This window comes from Perna viridis, chromosome 10, assembly GCF_037379345.1.
Source record: "Perna viridis isolate PV_CMFRI_1.1 ecotype Kerala chromosome 10, ASM3737934v1, whole genome shotgun sequence".
Taxonomy (NCBI): domain Eukaryota; kingdom Metazoa; phylum Mollusca; class Bivalvia; order Mytilida; family Mytilidae; genus Perna; species Perna viridis.
In genome coordinates, this window is record NC_142454.1 from 9,964,300 (window position 1) to 9,984,861 (window position 20,562).

The following is a 20,562-nucleotide window of genomic DNA, read 5'->3' on the forward strand; positions in this document are numbered from 1 at the left end:
GATCTTTTGGTTTTTATCAATTTAGATCGAAGATCAGAATTGATATAGCAGTCGCCAGAGCCTTTAGATTTGTAAAGCCTGTTAGCATCTGCAATTATATTGCACTACCGCAGGAAAATAGTCCCATTGGCTTACCTCATAAAGGTTCGAACGCAGATAGTTGGGTCCACTTTATAGGTATTTCTAATACATCATAATTAATTCGATGCTATTTACGCCAATAAACAAACCCAATAAACGGCTTTTACTGCGAACTTAATATGCTGAATAATTTGGTTTAAATTGACAATGATTCAATTAAAAGTAGTTGATATCTAACCTCTTATCAGTACCTGTTTATTTAGTACTATGCGTTTACCTGAATAAACCAAACGTTCCCTGACGATATATTCAAATTGCCTATAAATGCTTTAATCTTAGTTAAAGACGCGTCTCGGCCTTTTGGCTAAGATCAAAGTGTAAAGACGCCAAGGTGTTAAATATATAAATCCTTGTTGACGCATAATAAACCTTTTGTGGTTTAACTAGAAATGAAAAATCTGCGAGATTATAAATAGTCATCGTTTGTAGAAATGAAATATAAAGAGGTATGCTGAGTACCAATTGGAAGAGCTGTTTTCAGATATTTCGTGCAGGTCCTGGCGGATCAATACCCTAAGTATCTATGAAAATGTGGCAGTGGTTCCGATCAAGAAACTTGTATAAAGAAAGAAGTTCCAAGCAGGAAATACACATCCTGTTCCAGGCTATTATGTGCCGCTCATTTTTGCCAATCTTTTAACAAAAGGGTCGTATAACCCTCGAAACCATCCTGATGTATCACCCATTGTATCGTGTATTTTTATTACGGTTACCGCCTCGTGACATCAGAAGCCCGGAGATAACAAATTGAAAAAGCATAGGAATTTCGAAAATGCATTTCTCGGAAATGATGTCTGTGGTCTGGTGATACTGCTTTTTGAAATAATCATTTTAATGTATGCGTCTCTGGAAGTAGGTGCCGAGAAACTAAGACATGACACATAGGTGTTTATGCGATAACTTGTATCACTAGGGCTATAAAGCGTAGCAACTGAGAAATGTAGCTAGTTGAGAGGGACGTGTATATTAGGACACGTTTATTTCAATGATGAATGATCTGCATCATGAAAACATATTTGTTCAACGTGTCATAGCTTTCCATCCTCTTAAATCTGTGTCTGTTTTCCATTTCTGATATTTGTCCCTGGATGGCATTCTGTTCATTTCCGATAGAATCTTGGTTTCCTTGATTACTCTTTGACAGACAGATTCGACCTGGAGGTCGATAAAATGAATTTCGACTTGAAAATTTACTAACGTGGAAAGGACAACTAGTAGTTAGAGGTGTAATACCCCTGTTTCGGAAACCATTCGCCTGCACATATAAGAAAGTAGTTCGAAATGACATGAAGTAGTCGTAAATTTGTATCTCATTTTTCTCATAGTCAAGTAGAGATATAAAAATCTAGTATCATCTGGAAGCTGAATGAATCAGCAGTAGTCTAAAAACTTCAGTTCTTTTCTAAGTGCTGGGTAAAATAATTCTGGACAAAAACTCTATGCCCTTGATATGACTAAATTTCAAAACGAAAGTAGTGATTTCTGTATCTGGGTACTTTAACTTTACGGTTCTTTCTTAGAAGACACATAATCAAAGGTATTTTGATATTTTTATGAGAGTTCAAATAAAGGGTGTCCATCATAATGAAATCCCTCCAGCACCATCTGTACTCATGTAAAATTTGCTATGAGCCTTATAAATAGCTAAATTTACATAGAAAGTAATGGAGACATGAAAAGGTGGTATTACGCCTTGTATTTCAATTACAACATGCACTATGTCAAAAAGTTTGTGTTCATTTATCAAGGTGTTTCATGTAAACCGACATCAAACATGAATATAACGCAGACTGGCTCATTGCAACGATGCATCGTGAATTTTGATGTCCGCGTTTTGTTTTGTTTTGTTTTTTTAAATGTCCTTCGTAATCAGAATGATTAATTTAAAAATAAATCAAAGAATTCAGTATGATGGTAATCATTTACAACAATAAGCTTGTGTTAAGATACGTCTGAATTCGTTCCCCGAACTTTTCTTTTATACCCTATTTTTGAAATTTGACGATTGTCTGAGGCGTAAAAATTCAAACGATCGATATAAATTGATGCAGTACATGAGTACTTTGATTAAATTGTATTGTATATCCATGGAATAACCCCATACTGACTATAAACCACAATTTACAGCAAATTGAAATAAACCAGTTCCAATTTCAATACAAAAATATTTGTGAAACACTTCTATATGCGTGTCTATACACACAAAAATACGTTATTTTCATAAGCCCCCCCTCTTGGATCCGCCTATGAATATAAAAAGACAGTAAACTATTAAATTAGCCTGAGTATTTATTAAACTATATTGCTATTATGTACATTTGTTCAATGTTTTAACGCAAAAAAAATATAAGTTTTCAGAATTGAATTTCATAAATTATTGGGGGGGGGGGCATTCTCTTTGAACAAGAAACTTCCCTAGCTGATTACTTGGAATACAATTTCAACAAAAGATAGACATTTTTACATATTTATCTTGAGTGACTCTTACCATATTAAAAAAAAATTTGTTCTCTCTTAGGGAAAAAATGTCGAACAGAGTCACAGTATAGGATTCATAGGGACCCGCCCCCCTCCCCCTTCCCGAACTAGGAAAGTGAATGTTTTTGAACGAAATCTTAATTTACCAAGTTAAATTCTAATATTGACAAAAATTGCTTGAAACCTTGATTTTCCCAAAAAATTTCCCCAAATATTTCAAGTCGCACTCCGATCTGTCATTACTAATATTTACGCCCCCAAATCTGAAATCTTGGACTACACCTAGGAGCCAAAGACGCATAAATGAAATATTATAAGATCCTCAGACAAAAAACGCGTGCCGCATTCCATTCTTCCAGAGGGCCGCCCTCATTGGTCGAATTGTCACTGAAATTATTTGAGTGTGACGTCAGATATGCTAATGAGATATGGAAGAGAAACATGGACGACTTTGGATGATTGGGATTTATATATGTTTTGTCAATGAAATATGCCCAAGAGACGGAGTGGGGGAGAAATCCCTCTTCCAGACAATTGGGAAGAATGTCGAGATTACGACGGAAAAGTCTTTTTCATAGACCATAATACCAAACAGACAACTTGGATTGACCCGCGAGACAGGTAAACATCGGAAGGTTTTTTGAAGTTTCCATGTTTTGTTTACAAACATTAAAACTACTAACATTATTATAGACCACTTTACAAGTGTCTTATTGAATGCACATTACAATATGCCTTTCGAAAGACGGTAAATGGAGTATAAATGTCTTTTTTGTTGGCATGTGTTGCGACATTTTTGCTGATATAAAAGGGAGATAACTACATTTGTATGCACAACTTCAGAATTTCTTTAATCTCTTATTTCACTAAGTTATCGCAAAGAAATGTCATAGCAAGGATAACTGAAAGATCATTGTCATACATTTTTGTGGTGTAGATAAATCAATGTACATGTACCTTAAAAACACATAAAAATTACAATTTGCATGTACAATCATTGTACATTTTATGTGAATACATGTACCAGCCTTAAACAATCTGATAAGGAGAAAGTTCTCCATTCAAATTTGCATAAGATCAGGGAAATATAGATTCTCCTTCAGTAGTGATGGTAAAATTAAGATGTTAATCGTGTGAGCTTTGCCTTAAGCAAGCATGTTAAATGCTCAAATTTACCATGAAGAGAATCAGTTTCTCTTATCAGATCTTTAGAAATTAAATGGTGGGAAAATATAATATAATCACTGACAGGTCCTTAAAATGTCACATGCATTTTTTATTACCAGTTTTGAATGGGTAAAGTTACAGAAATACATATACAATGTGAGGAAAAGAAAAAAATAGGGAATAAATTTTAATTGATCATATCTTACAGTTTTAAAATGAGACATTAGTATAGAACTTTGTTGTTTTTATAGACTTTTATTTTATTGTACATGTATTTCCAACCTACTATTGGTTAATTTAAATATTCTGTGAAAGACATACATGTACAGTCTTGCCATATAAATTTCTGGCAACAAGCTTAACTCAAAAATTTTTATGACCTTTTATAGTAATCATTGGCATGTTAGCCAAATTCTGCAAGCCCACCAGCATTTTTATCAGCTATGGCTGTCGGGTTGGTAGCCAATTTTGAAGACTGCATGTATACATACATGTACAAATATCCTTTCACTGAGTATCTTATACACATGTATTACAATGTACTAACATGGTTGGGGAAGCGCTCCTCCTTTTCATGTGCTCCTCTTCTGTAATAAATCTGGAAGAAAATCGTTTAAGGGTCCTCATTAATATAAATGTCTCCTTTAATTTTATGGGTCTATGCTTGTACATGTAGTTAGCAGATACCATTTCTGTAGATGCAATACACAGTGATAGTTCTTGGAAGCAGAAACAGAGAATCAACACATTTATTCTCAAAATGCTGCCCTGGGTTTCATGGACGCTTGATTTTCTGAAATGCCACATGAAACGCATGTTAAGTGCACTTGCCTCCATGAAATATGTATGTCTTTTGTCATTTAACGGTGACACACTTTTAGTACCCCGCTTTATTTTTTTTGGTTTGTCTGGTTGCCTATTGAATCGCTCTTACAATGTTTGTAAGACAGCACATTTCAGAATCCATTTCCTTTTGAAAAGTCTAAATTCATGTTTTTGTTTCCGGGTACAGTTTCGATTTTCAAATTCATCGATTTCATATATTTTGGGCATGGTTCGTGCTACTGAGTCACTTGGGTAAAATAGTCACCCTGGTATTGCACACTTTGTTTTCAGTGGACACCAAAAGCGAAGTGAAGTCGTCTTGACTCGTTTTCAGACATCGTCCAAAGATCGGGGTTGAATCCTTTGTTTTAGCGGTATTTTGAACGGTGTTATCTTTCTTCTGATAACAAAAGTGGTACCCGTTGAAGAAAAAAAATATTAAAATCTTTGAATTCTATTGAATATTCGGTTAATAGCAAGTATTTTAATCACACTTTTGTATCAAACATTTAAGGCAGAACATGGAATGAGCATTCTTCACTCCAGATTGTGCTAGTTTACGAATTGATATCTTATTATTAATACTTGTGTCATAGTTTCTTGTTGGGGTAAATTGATCTCAAATGATATACTGTACATTTGTGTTGGTAGAAATGCAAAACATTTAATTAGAACAGTATATTTGTCATCTTCAGCTGGAGACATGTTTGGACTGACCGGTACAATACATGTACAATGTACACATGTACGTGTCATTGAAGTCAAAAATTTTGATTTGTTTGTAATAAAATTAGAGCATGATATTGATTCTCTTGATCTGCTTAAATGTAGAAACAGGATATGTGACTTAAAATGCTAGGGATTAAGTGGGGTCCAAGAAATAAATACATGTACAAGAACAAATTTCAATAGATTGTCTCTACCTGAAATTTTCAAACAGTGCTGCTATAGAAGGATAGAGGAATGATAGATCCTACATAATTCTTTGCAAGAAGCTTTGCTTTGTTCATTTTCAATTTTATTGTAATGAATTTAGAAAGAATGGGAGTTACATAGAGGTATAGTCACCCAACTCACATGTATTTATAATATAGTCAATCAATATGCTGATTGAATTTTTTCCAAAATATTTAGCCATATTATGCCTGTAGCTTAAAGAAAAAGTAACATTTATCTAAAAAAAATACTTTAATATCTTGTATACATGTTTGTATCAACATATATCACTTATAATTGAATAAAAAAAAAATGGTTGTGAATGATGCGTATATGCGTAATAACTCCCTGACTTAACAAAGTCCTGCATATATGTATTTCCTGATACATGTAGGCACCAGACTAGCAGAGAGTAATGTTCTTGTGGCACTCTGTTATGCTATATGCTAGTATTATTTTGCACGTCATTGTTAGTCTTTCTATATATGTAGATACATTTGTATGTGATAACATCTATGTCATCAGTATAAAAAGGACCCACTAGTGTCATTTTTTGTTAACGATGTAAAGTCTAATACTGGTAAAACAAATACAGCGTATTGATACAATTTCCTAATTAACTGTAATTCGATGGAACACCTTGTGTAATACTTGTAGTGGGGAAAAAAGTTGTAAAAATATTTTATATAATCAATATTTACATGTATGTGATACATTTTGGATCCTTGTACTGAACTTCACTCACTGTACATGTACATGTACTTGTATGTACAGGCTTGTGGGACACAAGTTGATTGTTTTTAAGTCCTTATGATATAAGTAGTGTTAGTTTCATTCATAACAGTATCATAAATGGCCCATGGGTAATGTAAAGTATGTATGGAATGTGATTACAGGTAAACAAAACTGTTGGTCATTGTTTACCTGTAAACCTTTGCCATGTGTATTTCACACTTGTTTAAGTACCTGTGGGTCATTATTCAATTGAATGTAAACATGTAACATATGTACAAATCTTTCTTCATTCAATTTGCTGTGTTATTGGTACATGTACTTTGTACATTATTTGCATGTACATGTGTTTTTCCCTTTGGCCATCTATCATGATTACATGTTGCACAATGTATGCTACTGCACATGCATACGAAGTTTAAGTACATGTAGGCTTCATTAATTTTTAATGATATGCAAATATTAACTTAAAGGAGTACCTGGACCTTTATTTGACCTGAACATTGTAACTTGTGAAAGTAGATTTATATGGATACATTTGGAATTTGTAATGTTTTACAGTTTGTTTAAATTTGTTAGGTAGCTACATGAAGAAAACCTTGGTACATTTGTGTATGTTCATGCACCTTCAAAATGTATTGTTTTGAATTTATCAATTGATGTATGTGTATTTCACTTTTAAGGAAGGAGTGAAACCGCATGTTGATATCGTGAATTATTATTGTTTAACTTGTACCAAAACAAGTCTTTCTAAAATTATTGCTTAAGTTTTTTTTCAGTTGTTCCGATCTGAATTTAAGGTATGCAAGTACTAAGAACACGTTGTATTGGACTTGAATGTCAGTGCAGTATGGTTTTATTTTGTATGGCTTTTTCCTTCGAGACTCTTCAAAATGATTAACATGTTTTTCAGAACATCAGAATCTTCAGAAAACATATGTCAATGGTGTTGCTGCTGCCTCACCTTAAGCTTCCATACATGTACATGTATTTCATTTTGTATTTCCACTTATCTTCAAAAATGTTGCCTTACCTGAATTACAAAATAAATTGAATACAGTAAAATCACCACTACAGCATATTTTCTGCTGTATTGAGTTTTACATAGGTTAAAGTGGAAAGTGTTGGGGTTTTCTAAGTGTACTTCAAGGGAATTTTCTAAGTCTACTTCAAGGGAGTTTTCTAAGTCTGCTTCAAGGTAATCAAAGAGTCCATAATTTAGAATCAACGGCAAGGCTGTTCATGACCTGGGTACATAAAATTACAAAGATCCTAGGTCAGAAATGGAGGGTCCAAGACATCAGATACACTTTTAATTTTTAATCCTGCGTACATATATGAAAAGAAAAGAATAAAAAAAACATTGCTGTAAAGCAGGTTTTTTTTTTAATATCAGATGAAAACATGGTAATTTTTTGGTGCCATTGAATTTGATACAAAAAGTAATTCAAATAGCCCCATCTTGGCTTGAGAAATTAAAAACCAGTTTATTGGAAAATATGTGCATATTCAAGAATCTAGGGTTATTTTATAAACATTTTTTTTTAATTGTAGATTCACCAAACCTCAGACATTTGCTGACTGTGTTGGTAATGAATTGCCTTATGGTTGGGAAGAATCCCACGACCCTGAAATTGGAGTGTATTACATTGACCATATCAATCGTAAGTACTGGTAGACTTAGGATAGGAAACTCACTTGATTTCTAGCCAGTCCTGAATACAATTTTTCAATATACATATGTACATGTATTTACCATATGGCTATGTAGATTTTTGCCAAAATTAGCCAGCCCTGCCACAAAAAGTAGTCAGTCTCAGACTCTGGCTGGCAGGCAAGCAACTATTTCTAACTCTGGTAGACTTTACAATAAAAATATTTCAGAATTTAAATATTGTCTTTAAAAATGGTGCTGTTTGACATTACTTAGATCATTTGGGTTTTAGTAAAAAGTACGTAGTGTTTTCTTGACAATTTTTTGAAAAAAAATACAGCCTTACAAGACTGCAGAAGATGATGCCATTTATTCCTGACATGTACTGTTAGTGTATATGGTCTAGTAGTACAATTGATCCCTAACTGGCATCCATTTTACATGTACTTCTTGTTATTTAATTTCACCACTTCTTTCAAGCCCATAACACTGATAACAGTGGTGACTGACTTGCCAAGGATAAATGGTTTTAGTAGAATGATGCATGCTTATCTTAATGCAGGCCCATCTTTTCATGAGTTAGTATGATGAAATCTTGCTTAGTCTTGCTGTATAACACCATGTACAGTAAAATTATGCAAATTATGCAGGGTCAGTAAAACCAAATGTGAGGTACTTAGTGTATGGGAATCATAAAGAACTGAGTTTACCCTACTCTTATGTGTAGCATTAAATATCTGCAGTGAAAGTGACACTACAACCAATCAACTACAATGTGTCAATTCTTGTACATTTACATAATCAGATATATCAACATGTACATGTCAGACCCATTGAAATTTTTTTAAGCACATCTGACATTCGGTCAGACACAGGTGATGACTTGTCTGACCGAACGACAATTTGTCTGACCGAAAAAACTCTGAACAATTTATCGACACGCTAACATTTTTGATGGGGGGTGGGAATCTCCAAGTACATTTTATTATCAAGCTGATTTTAAAACTACTGGGTATGGGCTCTTGAATTTGTTAATTTGTCACCATTATTCATTTTGGCTAGAGTGTATCTGATGAGTCTTCATAAACGAAACATGTGTACTTTGTTTTGAGTTCTTTGTATTATATATTGTTGATTTTTTAAATTTGAATAAAGTATTGTTATTAAATTATAAAATCATTCTCAATCTCTGGCATAAAACATAATCATTTCAAAATTCAACATTTCATCTTGATAGTCAAAACATTCACTGTCTTCATAATCATCATCATTGTCTTTGTCACAAAGGCTCTCCACAATGTTAAGTGTTGAGTTAACTTCAACTTGTACATTATCAATATCATTCTTTTCCTCATCAAGTATTTCAACATCTGCATCATTAGTCATTATAACATCAACAGTATTTTGTGTTTCATTTTATTTTTTTCATTATTATTTTGACAATATAATGACCGCATGTTTCACATGTAAACGAGTAGCGAGACAACGGAAGGGACGATATATTAAAGGACGAAATGACGTGTAGCGAATGAACCGGAAGTTACATATTATTGTTTACAATCAAATTGATTGACTATCTCGCTAGACTGTAGACTAATTCACGTAATTATTAAAACGTTCTAGTTTTATTATTCACTAAAAACACTTCAGTTTTGAGAAAATCTTCTTTAACGTAAGAAAAAAACATCGGACACCCGGGCCGACAAGCAACGTGTATTTACCGGACAGGTCCGATGGTCCGGCAGGTTTCGATGGGTCTGACATATAGTTATTGTACATGTACAAATGCTCAATAGTTTTTTACACAAAGTTGCACCATTTATTTTTCAATTTCTCTAAATAGAACAGAACAGTACAACTCTGTGTATCTGTAGGGTGCAGCATGAGTCAACAACTTTGCATGTACATGTATATACACCATGGAAAAAGTTTAGATCATATATGTTTACAGTTTTAGTTTCTTATCCAAATCTACATACATTGTACATACAAGTAGATGTATTTGTTGAAATCATATGTACATAATATGATCACTTTTAACTACAAGGGGCTGTTATATCTGTACATTAACAATATTGTGTGAAGCCTGTGTATAAGTATGGCATGGTTTCTAAGTGTAGTATTTTGATAGGCAATTTATCGCAGGGTAATGATGTAAGCATTCCATTCTTTCTGTGTCCTTGACATTCCTTAGCATGAATGAAGAGAATTTTGACACATCCAAATTGTTTTTGGCAAGGTCAAGGAAGCTTTGTTGTTGTCAGAACTTGACTTTGAATTCTGATGGTTTGGGTGTTGTAATATATGAATATTGTTTGTTTTTATTGTAAATAAACAGTGGATTTGTTTATACTGTGTTTGATTTTTAAATGAGGAATAACATCTTTGCATTAAAATTATATATTGTGAACTTGAAGTGGTAAGACTGAGAGTGGTGTTCACAGTTCCCATAAGATTGATTACAATTAAAAAAAAATTGATCTGTTATAATATCTAACAAATGATTGATGAAAGGCTGATAAATGCAGTGTTTGTTATAATGGTATATTCAGATTTTTATTCAAGTATAAAGATCTTACATCTACATGTATATAGTATACTTTACCCCTTGATTTACCCAAGGAAAAGCCTCTTAACCTGGCTCTACAATACACGTAGGACATAAAGTGTAAGAATTTACTGTTGTATGTATGTGTATCAAGACCTTGTGCAAAATGTACATTAATAGTTCAAAGTCCAAGTATCAGTAGCTGCTATTCAGTTGGCTGTGCATGTTGATTGAGTTTAAAATCCATACCAGGGTGCCATTAATTGTACTCCAGTACAACTGGCATTGCTACACAGGAGAAACATACATGTATCTACATTGTAGCTTAATATTGTGTTGTGTAATTAGTGTAGGTGTTCATGTATGACAGTGTTCTTGCTGACAGTGATTGTTGTCTACTATAGATGGTTCAATCTGAAGTCTTGACAAGTCAGTCTAGTAGTTATTATGATTTTTTTGTGTGTAATTCAGTTTACATATACCTTATTGTTGAAGCCTTTTTAATGTCTTCCAAGTAATGCTCCACCTTAGAACTGCAAAAAAAAAAAAAAGTAATTCATTCATGTTATTGTACGTAAGAAAATATTCAGAAGGTTCTCAATGTTGGAAGTTTCAGTGAAAGAATAAGATTGGTTTAGTTGATATACATTTGTATAGGGCAAAGCTGAATTATTTTGTGAAAATTTCCTTTAAAAAATTGTGTTTACACCACATATTCCCCAATGTACTATGCTTGTTAGTGTACAGTTTATTAAACCAAGTCAAAACAAAAATGTATACATAGTATGTAAAAAAGGTCCCTTCACCAATCCTAACATTAAACAGTTTATGCCCTTATACCCAATACATTTCAAATGGGATTATTAATGAGAAAAATGTCCATAAAACACTATATAATTTCAGAAATAAAATTTCTATTGAACACATACTATAGTTCAAGATTGGTCTGTAAACATTTAAAAAGATCCTTGTTTTACATCATGGCAGTGTACTAGTATTGTGCAAAAACTTACAAGAGGAATGTAGCATCAATTCTCATGGATATATATGTGTTTATATGTATGTTTACATGTATAATTGTACCTTCATTTATAATTGCATCTGCACATATGATCTTTAAAAAATGCAAGAAAATGAATACCATAAATAACTTTTTTTCTAGAAATAAATCAGTTAGAAGATCCCAGACAAGAATGGAGAAGCCAACAAGAAAATATGCTGAAGGAATACCTTACTACAGCTCAGGATGACTTACAGGTGAGAAATACCTTTTAAAGCTTAGAAATACCTAATTACAACTAAGGATGACTTACAGGTGAGCAGTACCTCTTTAAAACTTAGAAATACCTTACTTCAGCTCAGGATGACTTTGAGGTAAGAAATACCTTTTTAAAGGTTAGAAATTCCTTACTACAGCTCAGGATGAATTACAGGTGAGCAGTACCACTTTAAAGCTAAGAAATACCTCATTGCAGCTTAGGATGACTTACAAGTGAGCAGTACCTTTTTTAAGTTAAGAAATATCGTATTACAACTGAGGATGCCGTACAGGTGAGCAGTACCACTTTAAAGCTAAGAAATACCTCATTGCAGCTGAGGATGACTTACAGGTGAGCAGTACCTCTTTTAAGCTAAGAAATACCTCATTGCAGCTGAAGATGACTTAAGGTTAGAAATACTTATTTGAAGCTAAGAAATATGTTACCACAGCTGAGGATGACTTACAGGTGAGAAGAACTGCTTTAAAGTGTAGAAATACCTTATTACAGCTGAGGATCACTTAAGGTTAGAAGTATACATGTACCCTTTAAAGTTTAGCAGTACAATGTACCTATTTCAGCTGAAGGTGACTAACAGTTGAGCAGAATTGCAGAATTAAAGCATCTATTCTCCAAATGCCACACTATCAAAGTTACGATACACTTCATGGAGGCTTGATTTTCTGAAATACAACATCAAATGTCTGTTTAGTGCTCTTACCTCTGTTAAATTTGTATGTGTATTGTCATCAAAACATTGTTTTGAATGGACCGGTTACTTATTAAAGTTTGTAAGACACCACATCTTAGAAACCAGTTACATTTTAATAGTCTAAATGTATTTGTTTCAGAGTACGATTCCAATTTTCAAATTCATGGCATGATTTCATACGTTTTTGAGTATAATTAATTTCAAAACATCTGGACTCATCTTGCTTATTGTCTTTAATAATCAAACCTTAAGTTACTTTAAATTATAGTTAAGTGAATCTGTATATTTCTACAATTATTTAAAGGCCAATAAAATTCCATATTTTACAATGTCCATAAATCAAATGAATATGCCACAGAAAAAAAGTATTTGTTTGGACAAAGATTTTTATACTTGTAGTAGCATCTGGATTGATTAAAGGCAGATTAGTTTGAAAGCTTTTATTTTCGCATGATCATTGTAAACTTCAGACAAAGGACTAAGTTTTCAAAATTTCCATAACAAAACTTGTTAGATAAACAGTAGGAAAAAAAACTCAAATAAGCTGCATCATGAAACAGTAGCTAGGAGATGGCTTTCAAACTCGAGTGAAAATGTTGATAATTGTTTCCAGTCTACCTCATAGGGCACCTAGGTAGTCCTCAGCCCCCTGGCCTAATTTAATAGGCCCATCAACATGAAATCCTAGAAAAAAAAAAAACAGCATGTATGGCATTCACTGTCAGTAGAAAACTTTGACCCTGTAAAATAATTATAACCCAGCTTCTGTGTAGAAATATTTCTTGCAGCAACAACATGCTGATAGATTAATGAGCAGGCTTTGTTATCTTTTTCTTTAAAAATCATGGTCTGGTTGAATCTACCAGTACTATCAGGTTCTTATTAAGAAAACATTTAGCTTTCAATGAAATATGATTATTATCATACAAAATATATTCTGCAGGGTTACTAACATTGTTGGCATTCCAAGTAAACCACAAAACCTATCTATTACTGCTTGCTTATTACTGTTATCTAGGAAGGCTTTAGAAAATAATTATCTTTTATGTCATTGATTTTGACTATTCTGAGGATTAATTTTAAACAAAATAGTATTTTTTTTATTCATTATATTGTTCGAATGAAACTTTTGTAAGGATAATAATACTTAATGTATGAATTTTCTTTGATATGTTGGTATTAAATTTCATTAGTTTAAGGCAAAAAATGTTCAAATGCTTCAAATAAATCTTTTTATTATAGTTATTACAGTTTTTGAATGTAGTTTTATTTGTAATGCATGGATATTTATGACAATGGTGTATTTGTATTGAATGCAGTCATAGATCAATTTATAGGACCACAACTTTTAGGTCCAGCAGAATTTGTCAAAATACATAATGTACTTGTTGGTGCATGTATTATATTATTAGAAACATGTGGTTAAAAAGCCAAAAAAAAAGAATAAAAGTTCTTTAGGACTATGATGAGGATGTTTGGGACTAATCCACAAGTAACTATTGTTCATGTGAAAGTCATATGAATCATGAAATTTACATGATCTATGTAAAATTCAGACACTGTATATGGTAAAGGTGATATTCATGGTGAAATAACCCACCAGACAAATGATGCTTTTTTGGTCTACATATGCTGTATTATAACAATAGTCCTTTTTCAGTCAGATCTGTATTTTCTTACAAAACCTTACATTAATATTCCACTCAAATCAAACTAAATCAAGAACAGTAACCTTTGCAAAGAGTCAATTTCATACACAATCTACATGATCTAAATAATTTTTATTTCAAAAGTACAAAAAGAAAAACTATGACTGTTTATGTGGTATGTTCTGAATTAGAAATATAAGTAAATTCCATTAGGCTTTTTGTCTGATTCTTAAAATGAAAAGCATAATTTTCACCTAAAAATCGCTTAATGTAAATTTCAGTAAATGTGATAAGTGCATATGAAATTCATGCAGACTCCATTTAGAGGAGTATCATATTAAGTCTCTCATAAGTTTTAAATGTCTGTTGAGATTGACTCAGATTTATGTGTAAATTTGCTTTTGTTGGTTTCCTTACAAACAGTTATTTCCCTTTTTGTTAAAGGTACAATGTACCGGTACTTATAAAAGCATTTTTTCCAGGCCAAAAAAGAGATATACTCAGTGAAGGAGGAAAGGTTAATATTAGCCCAGGATGAGTACCAGCACCTTACTGCTACTCTGACTGGCTGGAAGTCATCTAGAACTAGCTGTGAGTAGAAATTAAAATGTGCTATGATAGACTTTCATACTTCATGAAATGTTTAAATTGAACTAGTTGTTTGTAGAATAAATCAAGATCAGGGTTCATTTCTTTGGAAATACAATGTGAAAACAGTCATTTAGAACTAAATGTGATTAAAACAATACAATGATGTACGTTGTACAATGCAAGCCCATATGTAAGAAATGTTTTACTTCATTAGATTTTTGTCACATTAATTTTAACAGTACTAGAAACTCATAAATTAGGAGAGCAGAAACAGTTTGGTTTACAATAATAAAAAAACCTACATTTTATAGAAGAAAATTTCTGATATATTAGATGTTGTTTTTGAAGAAATTTCAAATTTTACTCCTTGTTTTAATCACACTATGCATGTACAAATGTATCTAACAGCCAGTATGACTGTTGTACATGACTCTTTAGGACATTAACAGTCTAAAAAATGATATGAACTAAGGTGAAGCAACAATTTCATTTTTGAAATCCTATATTTACACTGCAATGTGAATAATCTTGACCAGGCTTTCATTTATTTACACTATCGAATTGTTTTAGGAACATAACTAATATGATTAATGTGCTTTTAAAGCAGAGATGGCATTAGCAGTCTAAAAATTAATTGCACTATAACTTAACTAGCATAAGAAAAAAATAGGCGTACAAAATTGTTTTAATTTGATATAATTATTTTAAACTGTTGAACATATAAAATTTAAAAGGCAACTGCCCCTGTGTTTGTTTGTACTCAATAACCTCATTTATGAACAAGTAACAAACTCTGTTTAAAATTAAAGGTTATCCATTAGACTTGTCATTATGATATTTAAGTGTATGTTTTAGTAAGAATCAGGCAGATGGTGAAACACCTTACTAATTTTCTAGAACTGTTAATTGTTTAAATCCATTCAACATACTGTCACAGACCTTCAAATCCTTTTCATTGACACTGCATGCATATTGAACATATTTTATATTGAAGCGATATAAACTTGGAAAAGTCTTGAGTCTTCAACCATCATCCCCATGTGTCTTAGGAAATATTCCGGACACAAATAATACTGCTAATGTGGTGGTGACGAAGAAATATTTTTGTCTCTGATTATAAATCCAGTGCATTGTGTTACAGTTTGAAAAGAATGTTTTACACCAGTCTTCATCATTCTTGATTTGGACTTATTGAATTAAGTATATTTTTTTCAATGCTGTGTTGAGTACCAAACGTGAATACGTATACATGTATCAGCAATAAAAAAAAATCTGCAATCATTTTGATGTCCATGTATTATTGTTTCCATTGCACCAGCCTTGTTCTTAAATGGATCTGTACTTAAATATCTTTGTGGGTGTAGTGCAATGAGAAATCATTGTTTCTCTATTTTGGAGTTTAATCCACTTTACAGTAAAACTAAACATTACATTGTCACATTTAAAGGACACATTTTTAAAATGTTTATTATTGTTTAATAAGGAGTGTTGATTACCATGAGATATTTATAGAACAAGATAACATTGTTTTTCTTAGGATAAGATACTAACATGTTCCCAATGCTAATTTTAAAATAAGACAATATGGCATTTTATCTTTGACACATTTAACAAAATTTAAATACCTCTAATATTTTGCTACGCATGAGTAATATTCTCACTTTCTTAATTTACATAAGTAGCTAATTTTTTTCCCTGTTATAGTAGGACACTGTTGTTATATGAACAAAGGCATTTAGAAAAAAGATAAGTGATGGTTTGTCAGAGAAAAGAGTGTCTTTTGTTTTACTCTGTTCTTTTGAATCTTCTGTTTGGTAGGAAAACGAGACCACCATTTACTTGTTAATACTATTGTTTATAAGCAACTTCTGGATGTCCCACTGACAAAATATTTCTATTACATTGTGATCCTGATGTATGTTGCATTTCATTATTACAAAATTATAAACATATAAATCAGCTACATGTTACATCTAATGTAGTCTCTTGACAGACTTGTAACATTGTTGCATCTTATTTTAGCATGTTAGAGGATAACAAAGATATTTTCATTTTTCCATTTTTTTTTTTGCAATTTAAACATGCTCCCAGTTTTTAGTGGAGTCTGAGTTGCTCATTTGCTTTTGTTATTTTGTATGTATGATTTTAGTTACTTTATGTTCTTTGTTGTGTATGTCTGTTTTCCATGTCTGGTCTTAGTCCCTGAATTACATTCTTTTGATTACCGCTATAACCTTGTTTCCCTTGATTGCTCTTTATTCATAATAAATAACGCTAAATTTTACTTGATATGCATCTGTAAGAAATATGTAGTACACATACATGCACGTTTTATGCCATTATCAGTTTTGATGATTTTTTGTTTTGTTTCAGTAAATTCTTTACTTTCTGTAAACTCTAACTCAAGTGTTGGCAGTAAATATGATCCAGATCTTCTCAAGGCAGATGTTCACCATGCTAAGAAGCGAGTTGCTCGGCTCAGGAGAGAGCTTGATCAAATTAAAGCTGAGATGAAATACAAGGAACAGGGGTTGGAAACTCTCTCCAAGTATGTATAAATAATAACCTTTATTGTTGTTTTCAAGAAATAAAAAGGAAATTTAATAAGTAACGTTGAGTTTTATGTCCTTTATTTCATATAACCTTTTTATGTATATTTTGGACTAGCTAGGAGTGTAGGAGGCATATTGGAGAAGTCTCTAAATACCTGAGGATTCCCAACTTTTGGGAACCCAAAGGTATTCTTGTTTTTCAAATGACTTTGGGGAGTATACTCTAGGTATGTCAAGATATACATGCCATATAGTTAACACTCATTTTAAACAACCTGGTTCAAGTATATGAAATAAAGAAATTTATACTTCCTGCTTGAAAAATAGGAGGTATTTAGTGATCATAGTGTCCATTTGTTCGTTTGTCCCCTGTTCATATCCACAACTTCTCTGAAACTGCTTAATGGAATTTGATGAAACTTTCATACATTCTTTATTACATTGTGCACCTTCTATTTTGTTTCTCCATCTGAATGACTTTCTTGATGCAAAATATGAACTTTGTTATTTGTCAACCAAGGTGGAACCTCTTCTAATCCACAACTCCTCTTAAACCAATGAGTTGAATTCGATGAAACTTTCACAGTTTCTGTATTAAAAGGTATTATTTGAATTTGGAATTATTTTGGATTTAAGAAAATAAGTAAGAAATATATATATAAAACTTTCCTTACTAAGGGGATTGTTAAGTTTCCCTAGACTTTTTTTGTCCAACTATATTTATTCCTTAGCCATGCCAGCATGACTAATCTCTTTGGGGCTTTTCCAGAATTAATTGTGAGGGGCACCTCTATTAAAATTTAATAGGTGGTTATTATTTAGTATAGTTAGCCTTAACATTGAAAGAAAATAATTGTATGCATGATGGGTCAAATAAAAAGTACCTCCCGATCCCCCCTTTACATTTTACTCCTTTTGTTCCTTGTAAAATTAACGTTAAATTTGAACTTTGAAATGTTGTTCATACTTCGCATTTTTCAAGACTGTGTCATCATACATTGAGTGCTGTGTATTTGTTTCTCCATGAATACTTTTCTTCTTCATTTTCTTTTCTGATCAAAAGACTTCATGTTGCATTGTCAATACTTTTGCAGAGTTGACCAAAAGTTATCTGGAGAGAATGGTAATTATAACAAAGCCCAGGCCACAGTTATTGTTGGCGAGATCAGACAGATGCAGGAGTCTCTTACGAAAGGTGAACAAGAGAAACAGAGTCTCATGCAGGTATGTTGATTATATGTTGTTATCAGTTCTTATAGTTAGTGCAGATTTTTTTTGATGCTAGAAAGTTATTTATTAAAAAAAATGTGTTTTATGGTATATATGGTAATTTCCTGGTGTGCTCATTATTGTATATTTAAGGTGTCTGTATGAAAACAATGAAAAAAGTGAATTCCATAAAATCCTTACTCTTAGCTTAAGGACTTAGTGCAATACTTAGCATCCACTAAAATTAGAAACCCCAAAATATATCGTATATCTATTTGTCTCATAATCACAAAATTTTACTCCTGTCAAAATGACTTGCCATACAATATCAAAATTTTCATCTGAAATTTCACATTTTGAGAGGAAATAGAATTAAAGTCATCTTTCAACCTTTCTACAAAAACTTTGATTGATACTCACTGAACTTAAGTTCAGTCAAAGTATTAGGCATCTCCTAATTGGTGAGAAAAAATGATTCCCTTTTTATACAGGAACAGGAAACAATTTATTTTGATTACATAGAAAACTTATTTACTGATCTTTACAATATTTTTGGGTAAATATTTTACCCATTAATTTGGAAATAAAACATAATTTTCCACCATATTAATAAGGTCTGCTCTAAAATAAGTAGCATGACATTGTCATTTATATTTGTTTGTTTATGTAAATAATATTTCAACCTAGATACAGTGTATAATGTGATCAACAATATTGAAGACCCTTTGGTTCAAGAATGATAGGAAACTTTTCAGAGAAAATGAAGAATAAATGTTAAATAGTTCTTGTGTTATTGGTAATCTATGGGACACAGTTATGATTTATTGATATCTTGTGAAATGTTCAATTTTTTTTTAAACTGAAGTAATTAATTATGGTTAACAAGTTGTCATGTGTTTGGTCACATTGAAACCACAAGTATGATCAACATTAAAACTTTCTGTACTTTAGATCATTATACCTGGAGAAATTTAACCACAATTATTTTTTAGCTGACCACCATGTTACATATTGATGTACTTTTTCATTGAATCATGATTATATGCATGTACCATTTCTTTTCTACAGGTCACCTCTATCATTGGTTTGGGAACAAACAATATGAAATGTAAATGATCATTTCTAGTTTAGCTACATGTTTAGGGAAACTTCATTTATTTTGATAAATCTACATTCATCTTAAGGACAATTTGAATATATTGAGAACAGATGTGGTGAATATGTCAGGGAGACAACAACCCGGCCAGAATGAAAATGTATGCTCAAGGCCACCTATTGGTTTCCAATAAATAACGAGGAAACCCTCACACCACAGGGCAGGCGGCAGCTAGCCCCAAAACATTATACACTGGTACAGTGATTGAGTTGCCACAAAAGAAAAGATACAACACATAGTACCACAATAATCATACATATACTGTCCTATTTTCTCTTCTTTTATGAGTTGTTTTAACATTTTTTTTCAGTCTTTGGCCAAACTAAAAGAAGAATTTCTGGGTCATAAGAATGGTGGATCTTCTCCTGATGTTTCTACATTATCTATACCTCATATGTCTAATACTGCATCACAAACAGATCTGAGAGGAGAGGTAAGAACAAGGAATGAAAGTAAGGAGGGTGCATTGAGGAGAGAGGCAAAATCAAGGAGTGAAACGACATGGCTGCATTATAATAAAATACCCATTTTAATGTCTTTGCCTAAGTAACCTGTAATTCCTTATTATCAGGAACAATTTTTTAGTAGCGGGTATAGATTGGATATTGTAGGAAATGGTCTCTAGAGCCAGGTTCAAAAAGCTTAGAAAATACTTTGATCTAAGAATATTTGGGAGTAAGAAGTTACTGTAACAAAATACATACATGCATGTTTTTTTTTGTTTTTTTGGTCAGAAAATGCAATGGTGAAGTCAAGAAGAAAAAAATATTTTACGTGCACGTTACCTGGAATTTTTTGTGCTAGAAGATTTGATTAATTTTATGTTTGAGATTGTGCAGACCATAAAATGATTTTATAAAAAAAAGTGAAAACCCAAGATTTATAAAAGAAAGAACATATGGAACATTATTTTTTTTTTGGAGATACAAAACAAATAATCATTTAGTGATAAT

At 32.1% G+C, this 20,562-nt stretch overlaps 1 protein-coding gene across 4 annotated transcripts in view; it reads left to right on the forward strand.

Annotated features, from left to right (window-relative positions):
* LOC148604464 (protein KIBRA-like) overlaps window positions 1-20,562 on the forward strand; it is a 50,522-nt gene that overhangs the window by 11,301 nt on the left and 18,659 nt on the right. For 3 of the 4 annotated variants that reach the window (XM_088550856.1, XM_088550857.1, XM_088550858.1), the window contains exons 1-7: window positions 3,022-3,240; window positions 7,834-7,943; window positions 11,644-11,738; window positions 14,584-14,692; window positions 17,066-17,240; window positions 18,339-18,468; window positions 19,920-20,042. In XM_088550856.1, the coding sequence (XP_088406982.1) occupies window positions 3,110-3,240; window positions 7,834-7,943; window positions 11,644-11,738; window positions 14,584-14,692; window positions 17,066-17,240; window positions 18,339-18,468; window positions 19,920-20,042 (873 nt within the window). In that variant the 5' untranslated portion in view covers window positions 3,022-3,109. Of the gene's footprint in view, window positions 1-3,021; window positions 3,241-7,833; window positions 7,944-11,643; window positions 11,739-14,583; window positions 14,693-17,065; window positions 17,241-18,338; window positions 18,469-19,919; window positions 20,043-20,562 lie in introns of those variants that run through there. The other variant, XM_088550859.1, reaches the window with a different exon arrangement.